The sequence below is a fragment of the Anastrepha ludens genome, chromosome 2 (genome assembly GCF_028408465.1).
Source record: "Anastrepha ludens isolate Willacy chromosome 2, idAnaLude1.1, whole genome shotgun sequence".
NCBI classification, from domain to species: Eukaryota; Metazoa; Arthropoda; class Insecta; order Diptera; family Tephritidae; genus Anastrepha; species Anastrepha ludens.
Genome location: NC_071498.1, coordinates 146,895,624 through 146,919,268, shown reverse-complemented (window position 1 = coordinate 146,919,268; position 23,645 = coordinate 146,895,624). Strand labels below are relative to the sequence as shown.

Sequence of the window (23,645 nt, the reverse complement as noted above, 5' to 3'; positions counted from 1 at the left end):
TATGGTGCAGCTATGGCGTTATAGCTGCGGCATCAAACGGTAGCTTATGGCGTTATATTATGGCACCTCTAATTAAACGTAAATAGTGGCATGTTGAAGTATAAACACAAAGTACTCAATATTTCCGTTTTTAGGCATTGAAGAAGCTATTTGCATCTGCTTTCATTGTGTGATTAGTGATGGCAAATATCGAGTACTTTTGAAAATTGAGTACTTTGGTATAAATTTGTTTAAGAATCGGCTATTTTTAAAAGTATCGGATCCATTATTTTCAATTCCTCTATATGTTATACAGTCAAACTTCCATAACTCAAACTAATAAAACTAGAATTTTCTATAACGGGAAAAAGAATTTTGGCACCTGCTTCTTTAAGTCGAATTATTTAGGGGAAATCCCGAATTATGTCTTTGTTTAGTTTCTTTTTTTAGTGTATACGGAGAAGTACTTATGTATTTGTAAAGCGAATGTTTTTAATTTTTTAAGGTTTGCTAATTAGTTTTAATAGCAGGTTTTCCCACGGACGACCACAATATTTCCACCATAGCAGTAGATTCGGTTTGAGCGGAAAGGAAATTGATAATGAGGACTCCAGTGGAGGAAATTATTTATATTTGCAAACGAATGACACTACCACTGACGGTCCCTATTGAGCTTTGAACAAATTAGAATATTTTTTTAATGAAAACTCCAGAAGGAAATTGGATGTTCAGCCATTAATTTCTGATTATTTTAATACCTTGTAACTCTTACTTATGTTTGCAGTTAAACAAAAAACAAACACAACATAATAAAATTCTATAACTCGAAGTCCCCATAAGTCGAACAGTTTCATGGGATAATGGTGACTCGGGTTATAGAAGTATGACTGTCTTTTAAAACGAGTTTATTTTCAATGATTATACGACCTTCAATTTGGAAAGCAAAGAACTCAAAAATTAATGAATTAAGCATTATCGAGTAGCATTACTCTCGCTTTAATACTTAGACACTTACAGTATTGGCTTCTTATGAGTGCTGTAAGTAATCACTGAAGACAATCAGCCCATTTTGTTTTCGAATTACTTTTTTACTAAAACAAAAAAATATTTTGAGTGATGGAAATCTTTATTTTGACCTTTACACCGCTCAATTGTTTTTCTGTTTGTAAACTGTAGGGTCTACTTTTTTTTCTTTCGCCGTGTCCATGTGACTGTCTGCTCAGAATGAAACAAGGCGAATTCATTATTCGTTTTCTAGTTTCTCAATACTTTGCTTTGATAAGGAAACGTACAAAACAGTGTTGTTGGGCTAGTGCCCCCATCTTTAATGAATGCGCCTTGTTAATATTGATACTTTTAAAAATCATGCACTGTTTTGTTTTTATACTCAAAGTGCTTTTTTATTGTTCCCCTTCAAGTATACTCGTCAAACAGACTCACAAGCACAGCACAAGACTTTGTGAATATCCTGGAAATTGGTCTTGTATTTATAACATTTTCTTAAGAAGATACATACAAAGTATACATAAACATATACATATGCACGTAGTTTAAATTTTTAAGAGTTTTAATTGTCGTTCATTACAAAAACAAACAAAAAAAAAAAAAAAGATATTAGGGAAAGACGTTTAATTAAATATTGATTTAAAGTAACCATTTTGATTTAGATTTCGATTTTATTGTTATTGGTATGTTTCACTTTTATTTTGGATACAAACCTGTCTTACCTAACGACGGATTCGGCGAATGCGGACGTAGCGAAGCCATGCTCGGCTGGCGCGACGGTGCTCGCACCGACATTCGCGAGCCGCGTCGCTCCTGGCCGTGCAAGAGTTTGCTATCACGCAAAAGCGATACATTCATGAGACGTGGATTTGGTGTGTTGAAAATAGTCCGGTTTTCACGCCAACGTGCCCTGAGTAAATTTTAGTTATTGGCGTATTTTGTGTAATTAATAACAACAACAACAAGTGTTGGTAACGATGACAACGGAACGTGGGGGTGTTGAAATGGAGCGGCGTAATAATACAAATATAAAAAAGAGAACGAACAAAAGAAATAGAAACAAAAAGGAGCTCGATCAACGAAATTCAAGCAAATAATATTATGAGTGTGGTTTATTAACACAATTTACATACACACATTTTTAATAGAAATAAATTCAAAGCAATTGCGTTTATATAATAATGAATAAATCGTTCGCTTTGTTAGCTTTGTGTCCAAATAAAAATTTGCGATGATTTGTGTTCACAAACTATTTATGCAATTCGCACAATACCTACATATTTACTTTAAAATTGTTATTGTAGGACCTTAAACAACTAGTTTATATGGGCGTAGACGAAATTAGATTTTAAAAATGCTCTGATTAGAGCTTGAATTGAAGTATAGGAAAATAGGTCGTAAGTGAATAATTATAGGTCCAATTATTTCAAAGATAAATCAAAAGTGCATTCAAAAACCGAAATAAGTATAAGAAATTTAGTTTTTTTAGATGCTTATTTGACTTGCCCTTGATTTAATCTTTTTTCACTTTGTTTTTTTTTTTGTTTTTTTTTTTGATTTTTCTTTGCAATCAAAAAGTTCTACCTTGAAATTGAAAAATATATAATTTTTAAAACGAAAAATCAATTATTTCAAAAATTGAGAAATAATTCCGAACACTTTTGTTTGTGCAAGCTGACTGACTCTAAAACTATGCCAATATTTTGTGCTGTATCCGACTATACACAAAGGCAGCTTAGGTAAGGTTAGCCAGGTTGTTTGTTTAAGGGGAGGTTCCAGTCTAAATCGACCAAAAAAAATTTTTTTTTTGTAATGCTATGATGAAAATATAAGGGTCTTAAAAGTGTGTAGGCAAAACGATATTTCTCTATCTAACTACAATAGTAAAAGTTATAGCGTATAGACTAGAGAGCGCGTCGGCCGAAAAACCGGTAAAAGCGCGCGCTCGGAGCCTTTAAACGCGTTTTTCTCGAAACACCTGTTTTTGGGCGCGGGGCATGATTCCGCTTCAACAACTACACCGATTTCGACGTTTGGCAGCTCAAATTAAAGCTTATTGAATTTAGGTGGTCTATTAGGAAGCGTTTTTTGTCAAAGAAAAATTTTTAGTATTGTTTTTTTAACGTTAAAACAAATAAAAAGAGGCAAAAAGGGGGTTTTTTCAAAGGGTACCCATTTTTATTAAAAAGGGTTTTGTAAAAATCGGAAATTCATAAGGCCTCCCATGAATCTACTTTAAGATTTTTTTTTGATTTCGTATTATTTTTACTCGAAAATTTTTTGTAAACTTTTTAAAATGTAGACAAATAAATGCCACAAAAGTTATTTAAAAAAATACGTATGTTCTCTCAAAAAAAAAGGAAAAAAATGAAATTACGCACATTTTTGGGGCTTTAGACTAGAACCTCCCCTTAAGACAAGACACTCGCACACGCAACCATCTTCGATTGAGGCATTGGACAGTATTGCTAAAGTGAGTCACGAGCTACGGTCGAATGACGGCGCAGTTACGGCCAACATTTGAAAGGATTATTGGTTCTACACAAAAATAATAAAGATTGGCCAATCAATTTGACTTTTCGTTGTTTAGGTAGATAGGTGAAATGGTTGAAGTGCACCTGGCACTCCTTAAGTAGCACTAAAGCGCCGCAGATATCTACAGCCAACCAGAGCTGTTGATATAATGGAGATGATTGATTGGATGTACGTTGGCGCACTGCCCCAGGCTGTCGAAGAAAGCGTTGTTTTTTCAATTTAAAATCCGATGCATCTAAATTGATCACCCTTTATAAAAGGTGTTTATTAGTGTGGCTACTGGCAGATCCATAGAAATTTTCAAAAAATTTGAACAAAAGTATAAAAAAATCTAAAATTTAAAATCTCTGCTCTGCTCCGTTATTGACTTTTTTTTTGTTTTTTTTTTTTAAATCACAATTTTCTCTATTACTTTAATAATTGTTAATTTAGTAGATACGATGTAACAAACACTTATGACAATAAGAAGCTCCACCAAAAGCAAAAAACAATACTGATTCATTAATAATGCATTTACGGCGTCCGAGACATACAAATGAGGGAATTTACGGAAGCTTATTCTTGGAGTAGTCCCTGAAAACCGACAAAAGACGAAGGCTAACTAATTTTTTAGTAATGGCTGAATCCTTGTACAAATCGAAAAACTAGAAATCTTCTGTCTCTTTCTAATCACAGATACAAAAGCATGGCTGCTGACTGTAATTGACATGAGAAGAGCGGTCGGCTATAGCCTAATTTACTTGTATTAAACAACTGATTGCTTGCTTATATGCAGTTTTTATTGAATTTCAATAGAGCAGCTCTTCAAATTAAAACGCAAAATTAAAAGTATTCGGGAGATATTAAAGTTTGAAAAGCGTTGAGGATTTAAATGCCACATTTTTAGTGCATAGGTATTTTAATAGTCTAAGCCTTTGGAATAAAGTCTAAATTACATGAATAGTATAATTTAACAAATTTAAATGCTAAGCCTAATATTCGAAACAATTTCAAACTAATTGATGCAGTTAAGGACCTGAAAAATTAAGTTTTTGTATAAAGGGTCTTTCAAAACGGGCGTTCGAAACTTTTTGAACATTTTTAAAAGCATGTCGCTGGAATATCGGGCAAATTGTTACAGAAGATTGATCAACCTGTGCAATTATTAAATTTTATTTTAAAGAAACTATTCGATAAATTCAAGGTAAGGTGAAAATAATTAAGAAGGTGTGGCCAATAACAGACCGTTATCCAGCTCTCAGCGAACTTGACAGAATCCGTTGAGGGGCTGACGTAAATGGGGCATGAAGCAGTTTATTTACGAAAAAACTGAGATCGTGTTAGTGATATACGAAAAAAATTAACACAATGTCACTTCTTTGCCGTTTGCCATCCTTGATGGAAACCCTTATGCAATGTATTACGTAGTATTCACAAAAATTTGGCATCTCTGTTGCTTCAATTTCGAGAATATTGCTTTAGAACTTCTTCTTAAGGTTTGATCTTGAAGTGGCTGTTGTTGTTATTATTGTAATAAATATCCTACATAAAGGGTTTCCCAATAACAGGGGCTACAGGTGAATGGATTGCGCTATCGAGAGATGATTAACGATTTTTTATGGCCGGAATTGGATGATATTGATCTGGACAACGTTCACTTTCAACAAGAAAATGGAAAATTTCTTGAAAAGGATATTGTGCTGTAAGCGTGATCGTCATTGTCTTTATAATGAAATAAACATCCGATCATTTATATTAAAAAATAGTACAATATTATTCTTTGAATATCAAAATAGCACCTCTTTTTAAAAAAACTCTTTATTGACGGGAGTGGCATTCCTTGGCCGGATATAAATTCGGGTCGTGAAATCGATTTTTTTGTTCTTAAATCAATTCTTTTTTTTTCAACAAATTAATATGTTTTACAGCTGTTTTTTCAATTCGAATGCGTATTCATTCTTTAACTTTCTATAACTTTTTTTTCCAAAAACTACATTTTTGAAAATGACACGCAAATTTGCTCAAAAGCAAATGATCCAATTTTTTCTTTTAATTTTTAAAGTACGAGGTTCATTTAAAAATTTCGTGCAAAAGTAAAAACTACTTAATTATTTGGCGTAAAACTTTTATATTTTTCGACATAGTCTTCTTTTAGACTTATAAACTTCATCCAACTCTGTTCTAATTTGTTCATCCCTTCCGAATAATGGGATTTGTTCAAATATGAAAAATAGCCATTAGTTTCTGCAATCACCACCTCGTTTGAATGAAATCTTTTTCCCGCCAGCCATTCCTTCAATAGTAGGCTGAGTAATACGAGTGAGCCTAGTCTGGAGAATAGGAGGGATGTGAAACGAGTTGGAGCCCTATGTTCAATAATTTTGCAACCGTAACAGCTGAGGCGTGAGATGGTGCGTTGTTGTGATGAAAATGGAAAAACAGTCGACTTCCTCGATTCAGGGGAATGCCAAACACAAAGAAATAGACCAATCTGGCTGAAACTTGATGTGTGTTCTTCCAAGATATGCTACTAACGAAACATAAGTTCGATGTGCGTCATTAGTGCCATCTCTCAGACTTTGCGCGGACTTTTCGAACGACCCTCACCCCTATACTTAGGGCTTCTATAGTTTCAGCCCAGACTATTTAGATTCGTAGTGGTTTTTTTTAATTAGGAATGCAAAAAAAATTGCGCATTCATCTTTAAAAATCCGCTTGTATTGAAACATTCCATATTTGCACTTATTTCTACTGCCGACGGAAGCCACAAGCCTATCTATAGATCCGCTTCCTTTATATTTCGAGTTGGCTCATATTTGGTAGATGCTATTATTTGTAAGGATTTTTGAAAAGTTAACAAGATATATTACAAAGAATACCAATGTTTCTGTTTATGCAGGTAATCACAAACAGATTGCCTAGAAAGCGTAAAAAACAGCCGTCACTAAGACGATCCGCTCGTCTTCCCACGACAGTCGTTCTATGTACATTACCGGAACAATCCGGATTTATATCCCGCCGAAGACTGTCAGTGTAGCAGCACTCCCCAAATCTTCATGGAGAATGTTATGATATTACAACAAAAACAACAACAGGTATATTTGATTAAGCCACACGAAACCGGTACCCTCAAAGTAAATACCGCGAACGCCAATCAGCAAATTCCAGCTGAACTCATGCAACAAAGTCAACCGAAATCGGACTCTTTGAATACATGTCAAAAGGTAAGACTGCGGTGGGTATTTGAATAAATGTACGAGTAGGTATATTCTAGACTCGATAAAATGATTACTTTTTTTACTTAAAATTATTGAGTAGTCATAAAATCTCACACATAACTTTTTTTTAGCAAACCAAGCGTCTCTATTGAAATACCCTATATAGGAGTTTAGGACTTTTATACAAAAGTAGAAAAAAAGAATGAAGAGAATTGCGAAAGCTCTATTGCTACCACAAATATGTGCACGACTTTATTCGGCTGGATTGTAATTATTTCCAATAACAAAGCGGAATGCATTCAAATTGATTTTTGTATTCTTGCTTCTTTTGTTGTTTAGACTACCCAGCTATATAAAAAGTCATTATTGTAAATTTCTGGAGTTCCAGTGTGGAACATAAGGCCTATCCAATATAATTGGATACCTGTAGGGAGGATCAGCTGCCAGCCTCAGCATCGGAATCGGGTGCGATAGGCCAATCACTTATTCACCTTAAATTTTTTTTAGATTAACGAATATAAAAATTAACCCTTATTTTATAATTTCATTATAAGCATTTATGTCACGCCTACGTCTTATGAAGCTTTCCTCAGCAATTGGTGCTAAACGGATAATAAACAAACTGCTATTGCCACTACCGCAACTCCTAATTCGTTGAATTTTCTGCAGTGGTGCCTGTTTTTTTTCTCTCTCTTCCTTTCTTTTTTCTGTTTTTTATGTTTTTTTGTTTGTAAGGTGTACATACATACATCTAACAAAAGTTTTAACATTTATGCTTCCAACCGGAAAATTGGCATAATCGCTCTCGGTGCTGGTGATTGGTATTGCAATAAGCAAAACAAATAAAATTATATTATTAACAACGCCAAAAATTCTTTTTAAAAAAAGGACATTAATTCAAAAGTTGTTAAGATATTGAAAATGGCAAATATTACTCACTGGCTAAATAATCGAAGGACGACACAAATTATAATAAACATCAATGCCATTCCTACCAGTACGCCAATCATTGCTGGATCGATGTAAGTTTCCGGTCCACGTTTATCTCCACGCCCTAGTTTTTTGGAAGAAATATGAATTAAATACGCAATTAAGCTGATTCACATATTCATTGGAGTAGTTACCTTTGCACTCTACTGTACCATCTTTACCCCAAAAGGGTGTCATTTCATAACGGCAAGCACATCGGCCATCACGACATTCGGTCTGATAATGTCTCACCTCGCATTGTTCATTGAAGAAACAGGTCTCATTCACAGCAGCCTCTAAAATGGAATACGTTTGTATTTGTGAGAAGAGTAGTTGGTGAGTGGCAATTTCAGGGTATTGAGATATTTGTATTTCCGCTGAACACAGATCCATAAGCTATTGGCTGTTCTTACTTCACAAGAGCTTAATCAATACTAAAGCTATTTCATGCTTGGAAGTTTTTTTTAGAGACAAGTTAAGTTGCCATTTCGAGAAAATTCGTGATCAGCAATTTTTTTGTAGTCCATTTATTTATTGCAATCTGGTTTCTAACATTCAGCATTATTTGTATATTACCTAAAACTAACAAATTTTATTGGACATGAGTGGGGAGCACCCAGTGGTGCACCCATTCCTAAAATTTTTGCTTATTAGCATAATAAGTCCATTGCTGACTTCCTCTTCACTCTGTTAAAGGAGATGGGATTGAGAGTCACTCCTGCGGCTAAATGGTTTGTGTGTGATTGAAGTCTTTTATTGAGAGATGTGGCAGGCTTATTTATTTCTTCTGCTATTCTGAGAAATTTGAGATCACGACGTGCGTTTGTAATTTTTCTTAGATCTTTTGATTGGCAATCTTTGGAATATTTAGATATTAGAGTTAGTGCAGTGCCTCAGACTTGTATGCCATAAGTCCACATTGGTTTTAAGATAGCTCTGAGTAGAGTAAAAGACCAGCAATAATGCATCTGTTAAACGACTTTTCCTGGTATGGAACTCCACCCTATTGCAAAATTCTATCAAATTGCAAGTATTGTCTTCGGCGGCCACCGTAGCCGAATGAGTTGGTGCGTGACTACCATTCAGAATTCACAGAGAGAACGTAGGTTCGAATCTCATTGAAACAACAAAAATTAAGAAAAACATTTTTCTAATAGCGGTCGCCTCTCGGCAAGCAATGGCAAACCTCCGAGTGTATTTCTGCCATGAAAAAGCTCCTCATAAAAATATCTGCCGTTCGGAGTCGGCTTGAAACTGTAGGTCCCTCCATTTGTGGAACAACATCAAGACGCACACCACAAATAGGAGGAGGAGCTCGGCCAAACACCTAACAGAAGTGTACGCGCCAATTATTTATTATTTATTATCCTGATCACTGCATGGGCAGTACCAGGTATATCCAGCGCTTAAGCTCGCGAGTAAAGCAGCTTGTGCTTGTGATCGGCAGACTTTAAGTGATCAGACTTCAGTGATCAGACTTGAAGTGAGCAGGTGCTATACGTCAATCACAAATCAGTGTACAGTACATTATAAAATGTTTAATAAGTATTAGGAGGATGACATTTTATTTACGCAAAATAATATTAGAGAAGGAAAAGTACCAAACAGGTGGAAAAAGGAGAAAGACGCTTTGGATAAAAGGTTAGCGACCAACAGTGGCTAATTACGTTCGTATAACCGCTTTAAGCTAATGATGAATTTCATCAGATGTGTGATATTTAAAGAGAGCCCAGATTTGTAAATCTTTGCCCAGTGAGAGCAGGGCAGCTATGAAGAAGGTGTTGAGGTGATTCCCCCTCATCCTCCAAAAAGCGTCTGCAAAAAGGATTTGAAGCAATCCTAATTCTCACCGCATGGACGCCTAACAGACAAAGGCCGGAAGGGATACCTATCAAATTCGACAGCAGCGGCTTTGTTACCATTAGAAGTTCTCTCGAGCACACCCGTTCTACCTGTGAAAAGAAGGATGTCGCAACATTGTACGTTTGCGTACTACTCCAGCACACGCTGAGTTTGCACGAGGCCTATTTCTTCAGGAGTATACTAACAGTTATCACGGGAAGCCCAATCCTCTCATTTCGCGGGGAAACCGTCTCCAGAGTCCTCTGCCTGGCCAGTTCAGCAGTTTCACTCTATACCGCTGTGACCAGAAATTCAAATGAGCTTAATATCGAAGTATTCGGATGCAATCGAGAGAAAATCAGGCATTCTCCGATTAATTTCGCACGCACCAACAACAAGCTTAAAGCCTTAATTGGCTGTCAGATAAAATATTTAGGTCATTTACAGTAATTGCAGAAGTAAGAAAAAAATTCCCTGCTTCCTTAATTGCGGCAACCTCCGCTTGAAAAACACTACAGTAGTCCGGAAGCCTAATTTGTGTTTTAGGAATACTCAGAATACTCCCTCACCAACTCTTCCGCCTAACTTCTGCAAACATGTTTGCCATGCTTTACAATTGCATATATAATATTTGTCCAAACCAGCTCAGTGCAAAGTCCTATTCTCTCGCAAATTTTGGTATTTCATACAAGGTGTCGCGAAATTAATCGTCCGGTTTTGTTTGGCAATAACTTTTTTACTAAATAAAAAATTATTTTAAGTGATAGAAATCTTTATTTGGGCCTTTATGCACTTCATTGCTTTTCTGTTTGCATACCACAGCTGTCTATTTCACAAGTGCCAAATATTGGATTGGCAACTAAGTAATGGCGAATTCCACTCATAGATGGCTACAGTTGAATTTTTAGGTTTGCAGACGTAGTATAAATGTAAAACACATTTTGTTATTTGATAGTTGGCAATTCAGCTGTCAATCATTAAAAACAGTTTTTTGATCGGTTGCGTAGTTTTCGTTTGGCGTTCGTTGAAAAATGGAGAACCAAAATAAATATTTTCGTCATGTTTTGTTTTTTTATTTCCGCAAAGGGGAAAAACGGGTATCGCAAGCTCATTAAAAGTTATGTGCTGTTTATGGTGACGAAGCCTTAAAAGAACGGCAGTGTCAAAATTGGTTTGCCAAATTTCGTTTTGGTGATTTTTCACTCAAAGATGAAAAACACTCTGGTCATCCAGTTGAAGTTGATGACGCCTTAATCAAAGCAATAATCGACTGGGATCTTCACAGTACTTCACGTGAGATTGCAGAGAAGCTTCAAGCATCACATTCATGCATTGAAAATCACTTAAAACAACCTGGCTATGTTCAAAAGCTCGATACATGGGTGGTTCCTCACGACTTATAACTGGCGATGAAAAATGAGTTGTTTATAACAATATCAAGCGGAAAAGGTCGTGGAACATACCAGGTGAACCAACACAAACAACATCAAAAGCTGGTATTCATCAAAAGAAGGTTTTGTTATCAGTTTGGTGGGACTACAAAGGAATTGTCTACTTTGAACTCTTACCACCCAACCGAACGATTAATTCTGATGTCTACACTGAACAACTAATGAAATTAATGCAGTTGAAGAAAAGCGGCCCGAATTGACAAACCGAAAAAGTATTGTATTCCATCATGACAGACATACATTTCTGCCATGAAAAAGCTCCTCATAAAAAATATCTGCCGATCGGAGTCGGCTTGAAACTGTAGGTCCCTCCATTTGTGAAACAACGTCAAGACGCACACCACAAATAGGAGAAGGAGCTCGGCCAAATACCCAAAAAGGGTGTACGCTCCAATTATATGTATATATTATATATATAATACTAAGGATTGACGTACGACATCATTTGCAAAAATTATAAAACTTCCGATAGAGTGTACTGTACGTATTCTTTTCACTGGTTTTACATTTGTAATCTGCTTATGCATGTACTATGTACTCATATTGTCAAGCACTGGAAATGTAAGCAATGGTTACTGTATTTGATATTAAATAAATAAACGCAAACAAATAAGCAAACAGAAGCGTAATAAATCATGATGCACAAACCTTTTCCGCATTTGTCGATGTGATTTGTCACTGGCAAATCCTCTGTGCATTGGCAGGACTTCTTTTTTGCATCGCAAATCGAACCTGGGAATCCACATTCCAATGTACCCTCGCATTTGTCACCAAACTTTTTTTGTCCTCGACTGGCATAATCTATGAAAAAAATGCAGATTAAAGTAATAATAATGCAAGAAAGCAATGCAAGAATAACGGTACAAATATACAATATAAAAAAATATACGAAAATACAAGAGGCTCAAGTAAGAGTTGGTTGGAATTTCTATTTTTAGCCGAGTTTTCGCAATATAGTATTTACTTATATTTGAACAGCAGCACACAGACATGCGTACATACAGGCATATATGTATACTAAATTTAGTTCAATTTCACGAACATATCTATAAATACACATTCAAACGAATGTGACCATTTATACTTAGCTATGCACGATTTATATTTAGATATGCATGCAAGCATTAAGGCGTGTCGACCGAGTTAGTGCATTTAGGTACACCGTGAAGTATGAGTAACATTGCTGATGTTTGACCTTACCTACTTACAAAACACAAAACATGATACGCCACCATAGACAATCCAATCCCCTTATCTGATATATAGCGTGTATATATACTCATACATTGTTTGAAACTTTTAATTTTTTTTTTCTTTTTTTTTTACTTGCTTAATTCCCCCCTCGAGGGTCATGCAAATGTGCATTCATGCATGCAAATATATGCGCTTGATTTGTATTGTTCTTAGCATGCGTTTGTTGTTGTGACCAACGACGGATGATGACATTTTTGTGGGCTGCATGCAGGTCGCTTGGGCAAACACTGGCGTAAATTTTATAAACAGGCACAGCATCAGCTATTCCGAGAATGCCAAAAGCAGTAACAATGGTGTCATAGTCAGCAGCAAATATGATATGGCACATCCACACTTACATACATATACTAAATATACATATGTGTGGGTAAACTCTGCACTGTAGAGAAAGCCTTAGCTAAATAGAGAAAGAAAGGTTTGTGCTTTGTATCTTACAGACAAACCAGATACTGACTGGTAACCTGCTTAAATTAAGATTCAAAGTGACTCTAATATTACAAAACAATTTTTGATTTTTTAGAAAAAATTTCATACGTATTAGTGCACTATACTCTACGCCGACAGTCAAGCGGCAATCATAGCTCTGAACTCGATGACAGTGCACTCGCAACTGTTTGGAGAATGCCTGACTTCTCTTGCGTTTGCATCCGAGTTCTTCGATATAGGACTCATCTGGGTAGCTGGTCATAGCGACATTGCGGGAAACTTTGAGGCAGACCCCTAACTGGGTAGACAGGGTACCTTTGAGATAGTTACCTCGCTTACCTCGCGAAACGAGTGAATTTGGATCCCGTTGACTAACAGCGGTCGGCTCCTGGAGAGGTGGGCTTCGTGTCAACTCAGCTAACGCTGGGCAAGTACACAAACTTGTAAGGTCTCTAAATCTTTCTGGTCTCGAGTGGATCGGAGGCGCGTGATTTCCTGAGGTTAACAAAATCTCAGCTCTCAAATTTCGTGAGTGCCCTTACAGGACATTGGCCGCGAGGTATACATGCTTTGAGGCTCGGCATTACTTCGAGTCCTTTTTGCATCAGTTGCACGGAGGATGAGGTGGAATCATCTCAGCACTTTCTCCTTACGAGTAACTGCCACGATTGTCTTCACCAAATAGAAATCCCCTCTCCTCCTCCTTGCTTTCTCCCAGCCTTTCTATCTCCTTGACAATGGTATCACAAAGGGCGAATTTTCGATTTTCGCACAACTGTGCCCTCTCTATGAGCAGCCATTTCAAACGTAATCTGGTGCGCTGTATACAGAACTTTACTTGGCGCAAAATTAATCATCCAATTTTTGTTTGAATAACTTTTTCATTAAATGCAAAAAGTGATTTGAGTAATGGAAATCTTTATTTTTACCCCTGCGCGCTCCGCTGCTTGTTTGTTGGAAAATAGATGATAGTTTGATAGGGTGATTTATTTTGCGCCACCTTTTCAATAGATACGTGTGTGACTTGTGCGTATCTGCTCCAAAAAAAGTGATGCAACTGGGGTCAATTAATCTTTTGTAAGTCATACGATTTTTTTATTATTATTATTTTTTTCCTGATGGCGCTTTTGAGTAGCATAGGGCTTCTACAAGGCTTCTCCAGCGTACGCGGTTAGATGCTGTTATCTTAGTATTGCCCCTGCTTGCGTTTATGAAAGATAAATTATCTTTTCCAGGTGTTCTTTGGTCGGCCACTGCTCCTTCTCTTAGGAAAAAATGAAAAATGATGGATATGACGCTGTGGGTCGATTTTCTAAGAGCGTGGCCTACCCAACTCCATTTTCTGCATGTTGCTGACGTAAGATCTCGTTCGTTTGTCTCCAGAGCTTTCCGTTACTTATTATGTTCGGCCAGAATATTCTGCATATTATCTCAAGCATTTATTGGTAAAGCACTGAAGTTTCTGCGCGATGGTTTTCGCAACAAGCCACGCGAATTTGCCCAAATGTTCCATAAGCGCTCGAATTTGTTGTTGACGTCTTCACTTCCTCGGCCATCCGCTGCTATAGTGCATCCCTAGTAGCAGAAGCTATCAACGAACTTCAGTTCTTTGACATCCATCATTGCGGGGTTATTGTTGGAGTGATGAGTGATTCTCAATGCCTTGGTTTTTGCGGCGTTTACTTCCAGCCCGACTTTGTGTGGGAGCATTGCTAGTTTGTCCGCCTTCACTCGCCTATTGGTCAACTTGTGCGATAGCAGACAAGTATCGGCAACAAACTCCAAATTCTCCAGTTACCTGGGGAGAAGCCTTATCTAACTCCAGCGTTGATTGAGACTGCGTCACTTATGGTACCATTGTCAGACTGGCTTTTTCATTTTTAGCGTATTTTTGAATTGAAATTAACATATTTCTATTATAACTAACAACTTGAGCTTCCAGTTAGCTTCCTAAAACTTAGTTTTCTAACGATTTATAGACATAACTTTTTAAAAGGTTCCTCGAACAGAACGAAAAAAAGACTAGACCAGGGGGCCCAACCGAAGGTTTTAAAAAAAGTATCCAAAGGAGGGCTAATGGCGTCGAATGTCTGTTTGAAGTTCGACGAGCTCCATTTGGCCGATTGCTCGACAATGACGCGGAGCGTGTCATACATATATACATACATAGATATAAAGGGTGGTTGAATTTCAAGGGCCGATGTTGAATGTGAACCACACCTAAACGTCAAGCTTTTTCTGCACTTCATTTGATGTTTTTCAATTTCAGATTAACTCAATTTGAACCATGGAAAGATACACAATCGAGCAACGCGTTAAAGTTTTTCAGGCTTATTATGAAAACGGGCGTTCAAATCAAAATTCATATCGCGCACTTCGTGATTCAGTGATGAGGCACATTTTCACCTCAGTGGATTCGTCAATAAGCAGAATTGCCACATTTGGGCGAATGATAATCCAAGAGTGATTGCCGAAAAACCAATGCACCCACAAAGAGTGACTGTTTGGTGTGGTTTATGGGCCGGCGGCATCATTGGGCCGTATTCTTTCCAAAATGAGGCCGGTCAGGCAGTTATTTTCGATAGTGTTCGCTATCGTGAAATGATAACGAACTTTTTATGGCCCGAATTGGAAGATATGAATGTGGACGATATCTGGTTTCAACAGGACGGTGCCATTTGTCACACAGCTAACGAAACAATCTTTTGCGCGAAAAATTTGAGGCCGAATAACCTCACGTCGCGGCGATGCTAATTGACCGCCAAGATCATGTGATTTGACTCCGTTGGACCTCTTTATTTGGGGATATTTGAAAAAAAAGGTGTACGAAGATAAGCCATCAACAATTCAAGAGCTAAAGGATGAGATAATTCGGCACACGAACGGCATAGAACCTCAATTATGCCTCAGCGTCATAGAAAATTCGGACCATCGGATAGAGGTGTGCCTCCGAGGCCGCGGCGGTCATTTGGCCGATATTTTGTTACATACGTAATTGAGCCATACCAATATTGTCATAATAAAGAGAAATAATAATAATTTCCTAAAAAAATTGTATTTTATTTAAAATCAACATCGGCCCTTAAAACTTAACCACTCTTTATAATTTCCACCAAATTTTTGAGGTACGTTTAGATGTCGACATACATAATTGAAGATTCTACAGTTAATGACACCCAATGATAGATGGTTTTTATAAAAGGTTTTTCACAGCATAAACTAATTACGCTAGAACATTTTCATTACCTGCCGAGAGGTGATCGCTTTGAATAAAAACTTTCTATCATTTTATGTTTGTGGATATAAAATCTTCGGTTGACATAGTCGTTTAAATTTCACCAAAGAGTAATTTTTTTTCAAGACTTAAATACATTTCATTCTATTACACCGAGTTTACACTCATTACATTAATATATACCAGGTAGACAGCTGACAGAAGTTTACCAACCGTTAGAATTTCTGGAACATCATTTGTTTTTTTTTCCTTTATGTCTCCGGCATTGCTCATCTGGATTGGCAAGTTGCCGAGTCTCCGGGTTGGTATGTGTTTTGAGCCAATCGGTATGAACTGCAGCGAAATGTTTAACAACTTCTGATACTGATGATATCCTAACGTCATGATGTAAATCAGAACTCCACCTTGGTGCGTTTACTGCGCTTTTTATGAACCTGTTTTGAAATCGTTGAATTTTCTCAGGATGAGTTTATTGGGCACAGCTCCACAGTTTTATGCCATGAGTTCACACAGGTTTAAGTACTTGGATATCAATCAAAAGTTTGTTTTGTATGGAAAGAGGGGAACTTCTTCCAGTAAGCCAGTTTAGTTTTTTGCATTTTGAGGTTTAATTCCGCACGTTTTATTTTACCCTGCTCTTTCCAACAGAGTTTGGCATCAAACACTAGCAAGCACTTGTAAGTACCAATGGGTAATTTTAAAAAGCGATAGAAAGTGATTAATAAAGCGTCCGCAGCTGCACACAGTACAGTATGCACAGAAGCAAATGCATTCCTGTAAGAAAATCCGCTCCTTCCCAGCTAGAAGTGCAATAGCTGGGAAGGCGCGGATTTTCTTACAGGGATGCCTTTGCTTCTGTGCATACTCGCACAAGTAAGGAGGTTAGCTTAATTTTATTGTCTTACGACATATTGGCACTGCATATTTTATTGTGTATCTACACTTATGAATTATACATACATATATACGAAAATGTGCCTGTGTATAGCCTGCGGTAGCCTACTTATTTTCCTGCTGAAATTAAAATGCGCATTAAAATTCAGTTTAGTAGTATTTGCTTGGGGGCAGCGGAGATAAAAATCTGTTAATACATACATATACAAGTACTTGCTCTACATACAGTGCTACAGTGCCTGCATATAATATTTTTTTTGTTTTTGTGTTTTTGATTCATCAAAGCGGCTTTACAGATAGTTTTGTTTTTTTTTTCAGGGTCAATTTAGTTTTAACAACTAATTAGTTTTTTAACAATTAATCCTCTAGCATCGTTCATTTTATCTCACAAATCAGTTGTTATTAAGTCCTTTCCACACATTTGCCATTTTCAACTAAAGTTTTGAAGTTTATCTTCCATTTTGGTATGCGTTTCTTATAAAATGTTTATTCGTTTCTACGTCACTTTGAGCAAAAACTCCAAGTTAATTCGAATACAAATAAGGCAGATATTTGCAGTTCAACTTGAAAATTGACAAACAAATGTTACTACATTTCAAATTGTAAACTAACCAACTACGTTGCCGAGCCGTTCCGGTAACGTAGACGTAACCGACTATCGCTAATTTGCCGTCTGGCGCACTTTGGGGTACTTTTTGTGGCGATATGTTAAGTCATTGGTGCATACTGATAAACCAGCTCGATTAACGCCCTGGGAGCCAAAATTCATTTTTATTGGCAAGATAAGATCTTCATAAAACGCAGTCGAAGTAGCTGCGTGCTGAAAATTATATCCAACCACTAAATTTCATGAGCTAATAATACAGATGTATTGTTACTGAGTTGATAGCCAGGCCGATAGCATTTTCTAGCAATGGCTTGTATTGTGTAAATAATCGTAATAATTATATATTATGTAAATAAATAAACACAGATGTAGTCATATAATTTGCAAGTGCAAGTTTCACGGGATTACGTCACGCAATAAGTTTTAAGGATACGCTTATTGAATAATCTGTGATTTTTTAAGCTTTATCTACATTACTGGAATATATTGTTCTCACTTGTATCCAATGAGCCAAGGGTTGTTATGCTATTTATATTTTCCTGTAGTTAATTAGGTAGAACAAAGATCCCCGATAAACAAGTTAAAATTGTATTCATTTACAGTCAGAATTTTCAAAAAATCGATTTAAAAAAAAATTTTTTTTCTTAATTTAATTAATAGAAGATTTTATCTCACCGATAAATATTTTTTTTATAAACATTTTAAAGCCTAAATTTTTGTCAAAAATCGATTTTTTTTGGCAACCACCATTTTGTCAAAAAAATTTAGTTTGCTTATTCCTTCGATTAATTATTAGATTTAACATTACTTTAAACGAAATCTGTTTGGTTTTTTAATTTCAGAGGATCCAGTTCAGAGATATAATGGCCACCGCAAAACGTCTGCTCCGAAGATCAGCTGTAGCTCCTTTCCAATTAAATATTTTTACTAATACTAAGCCTTAAAAAAGACGGCCGTCATAGCCGAATGGGTTGGTGTGTGACTACTATTCGGAATTCACTGAGAGAACGTACTATATGTTTATTTTTCTAATAGCGGTCGCCCCTCGGCAGGCAATGGCAAACCTCCGAGTGTATTTCTACCATGAAAAAGCTCCTCATAAAAATATCAGGCGTTCGGAGTCGGCTTGAAACTGTACGTCTTCCCACACAAGATGTACACCACAAATAGGAGAAGGAGCTCGGCCAAACACCCAAAAAGGGTGTAAAGCTAAAAAGGCGCCAGGACCAGATAATATGAATCCAGAACTTCTCAAGACTCTCCAGAGATGAGTGCACGTTATCTACTCCCCTACTAGAGAATATTTGGAACTCAGAAAAAATACCCAGTGAGCTAAAGGAAAGTGTTGTCTCGCTTTTACCGAAAAACGGCAATCTATCTAAATGCAAAAATTGAATCAACAGACTATCAGACGCCCTGCTGTGTGGCCTAAGGGAATAACAAGCCGGATTTCTGTTATGTCGCTCTTGCGTCACCTTAAGAGTGATCGTAGAGTAGTCTGTTGAGTTCATGGGTTTCATCGACTTTGAAAAGGTTTTGAGACTCTCAATGATGCGATCTGGAGAGCTCTTGTCTGTAGAGGAGTACCTGAAAAAATCATCAACCTCATACAAGAATGGTACATAGATGCCATTTGCAGAATGAGATATGCAAACATCCTGAGCGGAGGCATTCAAGGCAGACAGGACTAAGACAGGATTGCGTGCTCTTATTCAACCTGGCTAACAGAGATATATTGGGAAATCTGGGCGGCTACTTTGAAGATCTTGACTACGTCGACGTCATATGGCTGCTATCGCACAAATACTCACATATACAGTCAAAAATCGCAGTGGTAAGCGAATGTACACCAAAAATGAGTTTGGAAATCAACATTGCGAAGGCAAAGATGTTATGCGTCAACATTACGGGCTGGCAAACCTTTCAGATAAACGGCACTAAACTCGAAATGGGAGTAAAGTTCTGCCATCCCGGAAGCGTCATCAACAAAAATGGCGGCTCAGGAGCCGACATCGTTGTCGCATATCGAGGGGTCGCGCTGTGTTTGGTCTTTTGGACAAAGTGTGAAGATCAACACATACATCTTGGAATCTTTGTAATGCAAAGTCTGTATGGGTATGAGACATGGAACACAACAATGCATGAGATACAAGCACTCCAATCGCAGTCTCTGCAAAATTGTACGCGTTTTCTGGCCTGATACCATCACTAACACCGACCACTGGACATTAATGAAGCAGATACTCGTTCATGTTGAAATCCGACGGTAAAAGTGGGAATGGATCGGTCACTCACTGCGAAAACGGCTTGAAAAAAACCTTAGGATGGAGCCCGCAAAATAGTCGGAGGCCATCTAGCACGTGGATATATTTATTAATTAATTTATTAATAAACAACACAAAAACCCTTGCGACTAGTGGATGCAGCGATGCCACTTAGACCACGAAACGGATCAGTTGTGAGCCGCAGCGGCTGAGCTACATTTCCCCTTCCAAATTGTGCCATCCTGAGTTTTGGTCAGAGCTTAATAGGTGGTTGATACCTAAAGTGTATTATCTATATTCATTAAGAAGTAGTATCTTAAATATCGGTTCCTGCTTCTGGCTAGAGCCGGGCATGTGCAAAAAAAGTGTTGAATTGTTTCCAACTCCTCCTCATTCCTGCAGCTACGACAGAAATCATGCATGTAAACGCCTAAACTCCTTGCATGATTTCCTATGAGACCATGTCCTGTGAGGGCCCCTACTAAGGTCCTGATTTGAAGTCTACTCAATTTTATAATACTCTTGGAACGACGTAGATTTAGCCTTGGCCATGTTTGCCTAGCGATTTCACAGGTGTTAACGCTTTGATTTGCAGAGCTGATTAGTGCGTCCTTAATAAGAAGATTGCAAGTTGCGAGAGGTACCGCGATAAAATTACTTATGTTTGGCATACAGACATCTTCTCTTGAAAGGTGGTCAGCATTACAGTTCCCTGGTATATCTCTGTGGCCTGCAACCCAGCATAAGATTATACGATATTATTTGGCCATCTCATTGAGAGATTGGCGACAATGTAAGACACTCCTTGATGTTATTTGGAATGCATCCAGTGCCCGTAGGGCAGCTTGGCTGTCTGATAGAATGCAGATATCTGTTGATGATATTCTGTTTATCTCTAACTATTTTAAGGTTTCGTGAATAGCGTTTATTTCCTCTTGAAAAACACTATAGTGATCCGGTAGTTTAGAGAATTCACTGATAAAAAGCTCTCCGAAATATAACCCTGATCCTACACCGGTGTCCATTTTAGATGCGTCCGTGTAGAATCTTAAAGGGTGTGTTGGGTGATGGATCTTCTTCAAGCCATTCCAGGTTAGATGGGATTTTCGTTAAGAAATTCCTTTCGAAGCAGAGAATGCGAGGGTGATAATCACAATCACTGGGTATATCCATATAGGAGTCTAAGATGGTTGAATGCCCATGTGTGACAGTCTTCCATTGTGAGCTCGCTCTGGGCAGTAAATCGAAACAGACCGCTCAGTATTTGCAGAAGAGTTCAAGGAGTGGCAGATGTAATATGCTATCCAAAGCCATGAACGGCGTGGTTTTCCTGACGGCACATATTGCTAATTACACTCATCTCTGCACCTTATTCAATAAATGAGAATAGGTTTTTTTCTGCATAGCACACCACCAGACAACATTTCCATAATCAGTATAAAGTTAATGAGCAACCTTAAGTTTAATTCCCCAGGTCTTACCTAAGGCTCTCTTACAGGTATAAAAAGCTATGTTCGCTTTACTAACTCTTTCCCAGTCCATTTCCTATCTATGTTTCTGTCTATCTGTCTCCAGTACTTGGTTTCTTCCGAAATCACAAGATCTTCCGCATAATTGGACTTAGCTGAGGGACTCTGACTAAAGCATTGACAAAAGTTACTGCTCAGAATTTTAAATTAATTTAAAAAAAAGTATATCATATAGGATTTTATCACACTAAAAAGCACTGTGGTGCATATGTATGTGTCATATATGTACTCAGAAAAATAGCAAACCCCTTCCCAGGTGAGCTGGTTGCTGTTCGGCTTTGAACTCATATGAATGGGTTCAAGTTGGTTCGACTGTGTAGATGTGCCACGTATCATGCCAAAATGTGAAAAGCTTCTTAAAATACTGTACTCACAACCACAACCCTAACCACACTCCTCAAAAAATACTTCAGTAGTCGTATTACAACTTAATCTTTTGTTCTATAAAAGCAAATAACTAACCGCTCTCCTTTCTTTGTGGCACAGCAGTTTTCGTTACATACCTACATACATACGTACATACATACATGCATACATACATATATTCACAGTATGGTGGCATTGTTGTTAGTTATTATAATTATACTAATTAACCTTTTTCTTTGAGCTTTGCTAACTAACTATGGAAAAATATGGCTTCTGTTAAACTCTTATCGCATCGTGCGATTTAAAGCATTCACCACGTAAAAGAAAATTGGTGGTTTATATTTATTTTAGAGCTTGAGACTACTAATTATGAATTTGATCGACTGTAGGAAGCAAGAGGAAAACTACCGCTCTCCAAAAGTTCTGAGAGTGCTGAATTTGAATCCTATAATTTTCAAATAAAATAAAAAAACCGGAGTTATTCTCTGCTGATTTTACAAAAGGTATTTACCGAATAGAATTTTTTTTGCCACTTTACATGAGTTCATTGTACAAGGTGAAGTCCAAAATAATCAGTTAAAGTGCGATATATCGATGTTTCGGAGATTCAACTCCGATTCCATGAATTTCAACAATGATTTCAGTTAATTTTTGATAAAATTACCAACAATTTCGATGGAGTTTTCGGTGATTACTGATTTTTTCATTGTCATTTATGTCCTCACAACCATCTCTGAAACGTGTAAACCACTCATGAACTCTGGCACGAGATGAGCAATCATCGCCATAAAATTGTTTCATCAATTCAAATGCTTCGGTAAAAGTTTTACCGAATTTAAAACAAAATTTCATATTAGCTCTTTGTTCGAAACTCATTTTTGTACCGATGACACAAACATACTGACACTTTAGACGCAATAACTTCCACACTGTCACCAAGCTTTCACTGGAAGTCAGCTAGCGATGAAACTTCCAACGCACTAACTCATTAAAAAGATGGCGCCATCAAAAACATTTTTATGACGCCAGTCTTGTTTATTTTGGACTTCACCTTGTAAATTCAGCAGACGATATCTCAGAGACAAACTAGAATTTTGTTTACACCGAAATGGGCTTAGTAGATGGAAAGTTGTATTTTAAAACACTGTTACGGCATTTTTTTAAGCATTTGTTTATATTTGGCGTTCTGTCTATATTTGGGATTCATTGAAGACATTTGACAAATATTTGTATTCATTTAAAGAGTCACACTGATCCATATCCTTTCTAGTCAAATTTTACATTTTATAGGTAGTTCTGAGACGATCCTTTTCAATACTAAAAAGACGCGCAACGGTGACATGGGAGTAGAGGCCAGTTCATTTGTGTGGGATTGAAAGCGATCTCGGTATTTGCCGATCAATTTTTTAATATATTTCCTCTTTTATTAAAGGAATTTGTATGTCCCGATGAATTTAGGCATTCGTCACGTATCACGGAGTGTTTACTAGAGTGCGTAAGGTATTGGACGGGAAAAGTTGCAGAATTTCCCGATTTGAATTTGATGCTGTGCCCCACAGTTGAATTTCATAAGTCTAGACTGGTTTAAGCACAAATTTGTAAAGGACACAAGCTTCTTATCCATTGAGATGGGGGATTTACGGTTTAACAACCACTACATATTTCGAAATACAGCGTCCGGCACTCGAAGTGGAACCAATTATACAGGCCATACATTTAGTTTGGAAAATTACTTTTATTCAACTCAAAGTAAAAACTGTGTGAAAGTAATACAAAATTAAGAATCAATTTACTTTTGCTCGATTAGACCAACTTTTGTCTTGACTATGGCCTTGATACGGTCCAGAAACGAGTCGCAAGCTGCCCGAATGTGACTTGCAGGTATTTTGGACCACTCGCAGACAATGGCTTTTTTCAGCGCCTCAAGACTGGTGAATCTTTCAGTTCGGACTTTGCTCTCCAAAATAGCTCAAAGGGAATAATCCATCGGATTCGAGTCTGGTGACTTTGAGAGCCATTGTGCGAACGTTATGAAGTTCGGAATGTTGTTTTTTAGCCATTCTTGGTTCACTTGAGCTTTGTGAGACAGTGC

The 23,645-nt window shown here is 37.2% G+C and overlaps 1 protein-coding gene across 9 annotated transcripts in view; it reads right to left on the bottom strand.

The window, feature by feature from the left end:
* The window catches only part of LOC128855533 (uncharacterized), a 56,396-nt gene that overhangs the window by 15,805 nt on the left and 16,946 nt on the right, over window positions 1-23,645 (bottom strand). For 6 of the 9 annotated variants that reach the window (XR_008453743.1, XR_008453747.1, XR_008453744.1 and 3 more), the window contains exons 3-6: window positions 11,627-11,779; window positions 7,841-7,981; window positions 7,656-7,770; window positions 1,698-1,894 (exon numbers count right to left, since the gene is read on the bottom strand). Coding sequence is in view for 3 of the 9 variants with exons in the window: in XM_054090506.1 (XP_053946481.1) it covers window positions 1,698-1,894; window positions 7,656-7,770; window positions 7,841-7,981; window positions 11,627-11,779 (606 nt within the window). In the remaining 6 variants the exon portion in view is untranslated. The remainder of the gene's footprint in view (window positions 1-1,697; window positions 1,895-7,655; window positions 7,771-7,840; window positions 7,982-11,626; window positions 11,780-23,645) is intronic. The other 3 variants (XR_008453748.1, XM_054090507.1, XM_054090508.1) reach the window with 2 other exon arrangements.